Source organism: Trachymyrmex septentrionalis, unplaced genomic scaffold, assembly GCF_001594115.1.
Source record: "Trachymyrmex septentrionalis isolate Tsep2-gDNA-1 unplaced genomic scaffold, Tsep1.0 scaffold175, whole genome shotgun sequence".
Classification (NCBI taxonomy): Eukaryota; Metazoa; Arthropoda; class Insecta; order Hymenoptera; family Formicidae; genus Trachymyrmex; species Trachymyrmex septentrionalis.
The window spans coordinates 170,906-175,959 of NW_017304917.1; the positions used below are offsets into that span (position 1 = coordinate 170,906).

The 5,054-nt window shown below is 26.7% G+C and overlaps 1 protein-coding gene across 1 annotated transcript in view; it reads right to left on the reverse strand.

Moving 5' to 3' along the window:
• LOC108746504 (putative U5 small nuclear ribonucleoprotein 200 kDa helicase) overlaps positions 1–5,054 on the reverse strand; it is a 36,369-nt gene that overhangs the window by 12,495 nt on the left and 18,820 nt on the right. The window contains exons 4-5 of the mRNA XM_018483320.1: positions 404–650; positions 6–293 (exon numbers count right to left, since the gene is read on the reverse strand). Coding sequence (XP_018338822.1) covers positions 6–293; positions 404–650 — 535 coding nt within the window. The remainder of the gene's footprint in view (positions 1–5; positions 294–403; positions 651–5,054) is intronic.

Consider the following 5,054-nt stretch of genomic DNA (forward strand, 5'->3'; position numbering starts at 1 on the left):
TTGACAACGCTTGTTGGCCATGAAATGACTTCCCTGAGCAAATATAAGATCTTCCAAATCTATCAAGTTTCTTGTACCTTGAACCTGTCCTCCAGGTCCTCCAGTATCCTCATTTTCTTCCCGTCTTTTGCGCTGGGATCTCGCTTCCATTGTCTCATCAGCGTCGTCTTCACCTTTACCTGTATCTAATTGCCGCAAGATTTTGGCAAGCACCGGATCATCATTCATTTTGTTTCGGATTTTTTGTCTTTCTGATTCGGACTGCGATGAGGCCAACATCGTACAGTATGCAACTGTAAATTTTATAAATAATTTATTTTAAAATATTTTTCTCTTAAAATAATATATGAATAAAAAACTACAAATATATAAATATTAATTTGGTAACATATGCAATTCTTACCTGTATGTCTATATTTTTTAAGCTGTTTAATGAAATCAAAACAATCATAACCTAATAAAAGCACAAGCTGATTTTCGCATTCACGATCGTCTGCGGCATCTTTCAAAACAGCTAGTACTTCAGCAGCTCTCGCTTGCGATACCATGGCATCATCATATATCCTACTTAATCTTCTTTGCAACCAATATGCATCAATGTCTAATGGATGTAATGGTTTTTCTTTCTTCATTTCTTCTGTTCCACCCAGCTAAAAAATATATAACAGTTCATCATATAAATACTTCAAGTAAATTCTTGCTAATAATAATTGAGTTTCACTTATTATCAGGGCTGACACATTTCAAATACTTGTATTTGATATACAAATTGTATTTCAAATATCGTATTTTAAATACAATACAAAATGTATTTTATATTTTGTATTTCACAGTCATTTGATATTTTGTATTTCAAATACTTCCAAATAGTAATTTTAATGTATTTTATATTTAAAATGCCAAAAAAAAATTTTGTTAATAATCTTTAAAGCAACGTGAACAGACCTACTGGCTGCGTTCGGAAACGTAAGAATTATGGCAGAGAAGGAAACGTATCGAAATGTAACTATCGTATTCGTAGGGTAAGACAGAGAAAAACGTTGATGTCACAATCATGACTAGTCGGAAAAATGCCGGGTTTGCAAAAAAATTTTGGAAGTATACTGTATTAAAAAGTATTTTGTATTTAAAAAAATGGAAATATTTTGTATTTTGTATTTTAAAAAAATATTTTGTATTTGAAATACAAATTTTGAATGTATTTTGCATTTGAAATACTCAAAGAAAATATTTTGTATTTAAAATAAAAAATTTTGAAATAGTTTTTTTTTTGTATTTAAAATACAAATTTTGGAAGTATTTTGTATTTTGTATTTCAATATCGAAAGATTAAAAGTATTTTGTATTTTGTAATTCAAATACTAAGATTGCCAATATTTTGTATTTTATATTTCAAATATTTTGATGTATTTTGTGCAACCCTGTTTATTATTAACTTCCATTTTCTTAAATAGTAACTGCGGTCACACTGAATCGTGATGTCATAAGCAAGAAATAAAACATTAATTTTTGCTACATACCATTTGCAATAAAGATAATTTGGATAAACCGAAATGAGATCGTTTTGAAATATCTGAAAATAAGTCGTAGCTTAACTTCCCTGACAGTCAATAAATAGTCATAAAAAATTATAAAAAGCACGTGAAATATATTTCATTCAATACGTATGCGTAGTCTATTTCACACATGTGCCCTTTACTACTAACTCGGATAGGAGGGAGGGAGGGGGGATAACTTTGGCCTATTTTATAAATGTTTTAGAGCAATCTCATCATTTCGTTTTATTTACGAATAATATGTAACAAAAATTAATCCTTCATTTCGTATAGAGTCTTCAAAAAGTCTGAAAACATTAAGATATCATGAAAACGATCAACTAACGCGAAAAATCATTTGAAGAATCAAAGTTATAGACCTACATAAAATGTACTTAATAATGATAAGAATTCGATTTTGGGTGGAGTTTGCAAGATCAAGTTGAATTTTTTACATTCAACATGATTTGACGTTAAGAAAAACCTCCCTTGAAATCAAAATCGAATTTTTTTTTCTTTTAGAGATTGTTGAAACTATGAGATAAAAAAAATGTTTTAAATAAAAGTTGAATAGTTTCAAGAATAGTTTATAATTATAGTTAAACAAATTGTTTTTAATTTTTTTTTATAAAAAATTATTTATATAAATTTTTTATAATGTACAGTTATTAATAAATATTCTTTTCTGTATTTTCTCATTATAAAATTTTGTTTCTATATCTCATAGTTTCGACGATATTTATTTAAAAAATTTTATTAAAAAAATTTTTTTTAATGAGAGGTTTTTGCCGTTTAACATGCAATTGAGCATATATAAAAACTCTTATTTTTGTCTATATCTTAACTAAATATATTGCTTATTTGCCGGAACAATGACATAACTCCAAAAACTAAGAAAATTTGCAGAAAATAAGTTCAAATGTTTTAATCATTAAAATTTTGCAAATCATTTTTTAATGTGCTTGCGTAGGTGTGTACAAATTTATTCATAACAATTAATTATACAGGAATAAAAGTATCATTAGAGCTCTTTATTCAGAATAATAAATCTTTATTATCTAAGAATAAACCCTTAAAAATATCTTTTTGATTTATAATACTCGTGCTGCAAAATTTTCAATTAAGAATTATTTAGTAACATGATGTTCTTGTAAAAAACAAAGTTGAATAATCAATTATTTTGTTAAATTATTTGAGATTGTCATTATTTTTGTAAATTTTGTTTTACATTTAAAAAAATAAAAAAATACATTTTGAAGTAAAACAGTGAATATAGGAAAAATATCAAAATAAATTGCAAAAAATGTTATCACTACATTTATATTAAAAATAAATTGCACTCTAAGATAAATCAAAAATAAATAATTTGATGCCTTTTTGAGCCGAACACACGATGTTGGTGTGAAAAATAATTTATTCATTTATTTGAGATCTTGGCCATACGTTTCCAAGTTTCGGATCTTTTCCAGTGTCAATACAGTAATACTGTCAATCGAATGTATCGTTTCAACGAACTTGATCGGTTTAGTCCTTATTGAGATCCCATAATCGCGGTCCGGAAAATTCCGACGGTTCGCGTAAAGATACACGGTCGGTCTCGTGCTGACATGTCACTGCGCGCGTCTTAGCGCGAAACGTGTCTCCTAATGTTTTATAATTCTTATTATTTGAGCTGATTCATAAAAATTTTTCAATTTTTATATTTTTGTATGTATACTATTAGAGTTAGACATAATTGATTCATAAATATAATTAATTACAATTGTAATTGCAATTACAATGTAATTACAATTACGCTACAATTGCAATTATACTGTAATTGCAATTAAAGTAATTGTTGAGTCGCAATCATATTTAATTCAGTTACAGTTTATAATTGTAATTGCATACGGTTACTTTTACAATTGTTAGGCAAAATTATAAATTGAATATAAATTGGATGTAGATCACACAATTTAAATTTAATAATTTAATAAAAATAATCCAACAGTTATGTAATTGTACTTACAGTGGAATCATAATTACTTATAATTATAACTAATTACAAGGTTGGCAAGTAGCACGTTACTTGTAACACCGTTACTGATCGTTACTTTGTTATAATAACGATTTGATAATGACATTATGAATTTTTTATGATAACATGAGAATTAGAAAAATTAAACATTACTTGTAACAAGTTGAAAAAGTTACGCAAAAAAGATCTTAAAAATAGGATACATTTATACAATATTCTATAAAGCATTAAGGGGGCAAGCATACACTTAGATGTGGCAAAAAAAATCGATTTTTTTTTACATATTTTTCAAGTGTAATATCTTAAGAACGTTTTTGTAGAGTTATAAATTAATCCGGCAAAAAATAGAATTACACAAATTATAAATGAGTAGATTCGAACGCATTGAAAACGACGCGCCTGCGACAGAAAAGTTAAAATTAGAATCAAAGCAAAGATAAAAAAAAGAGTCTTTTTAGTTTATTTTCGTAGTCAAAAACGAGCAAAATTTTTTATGAAAAATCATTATGTTAATTTTGAACAACTGTCATTTTATTCAAACACAATATTTTAAAAAACGGCTTCGTCAAGCACAAGATCTATGTTTCAATTTTATAAAATTTGTGCCATTTTGCTTTTATACGAGTCTTGTGCGAGCAGCAATGTCACCGCAAACCCCGTTTTGTAAAACACGATGTACGAAAATTTGAATAGCGACTCCATTTTATATTATTTTTTAATAAAATTTTAATGGTAAATAGAGAAAAGTATGATCTTTATAATGAAGCGAACCCGATTTCTCTATCTCTATCCGTTTTTTTTCACAAAAAATTTTCCAAATTAAGCCTCATTTTGATGTAGGTGTATATGCCCCCTTAATTGTTCTTAATTCTCTATTCTAATTATAATACAATTACAGTTAATCAATTTACAATTAATAATTAAATAATTGTAATCTGTTCATAATTACTTTTCGCAATTACTTCATTTAATTATTTTCAACAATTAATAATTACGAAATATAATTACTAATTGAATTAAGAATTACATTGTAATTGTAATTTGTAATTGTTAATCGAATTATAATTTTGCACAACTCTACAAACTACTTTTATATATTTTTATTGTTAACTAACAAAGGATGATGATGATTTACTAACTATGAATGGAATCAATAAGAGATAGCATCTCACACAAATTAATACTTGTTTAGACAGATTTCATTAATGCAGTTAGTCTTAACTCTACTTTTTTACATTCAATGATAAATTTTATAGGCAAACCTTCGGAGTTCCGATAGGGTCACTGTTATCGCCAATTGTTTTTGACATAGTTCTACAGGACTTAGAATCAGCTACTTTTAATAAATTAACGGTTGACCTTACTTTTTACGATAAGATTGAAAATAAGACCGTTTATGTTAGATACATTTAAATATAAACACGAAGCGCCACTACGGTCTGAATGTAAAGATGTTGAATTATATATATATATATATATATATATATATATATATATATATA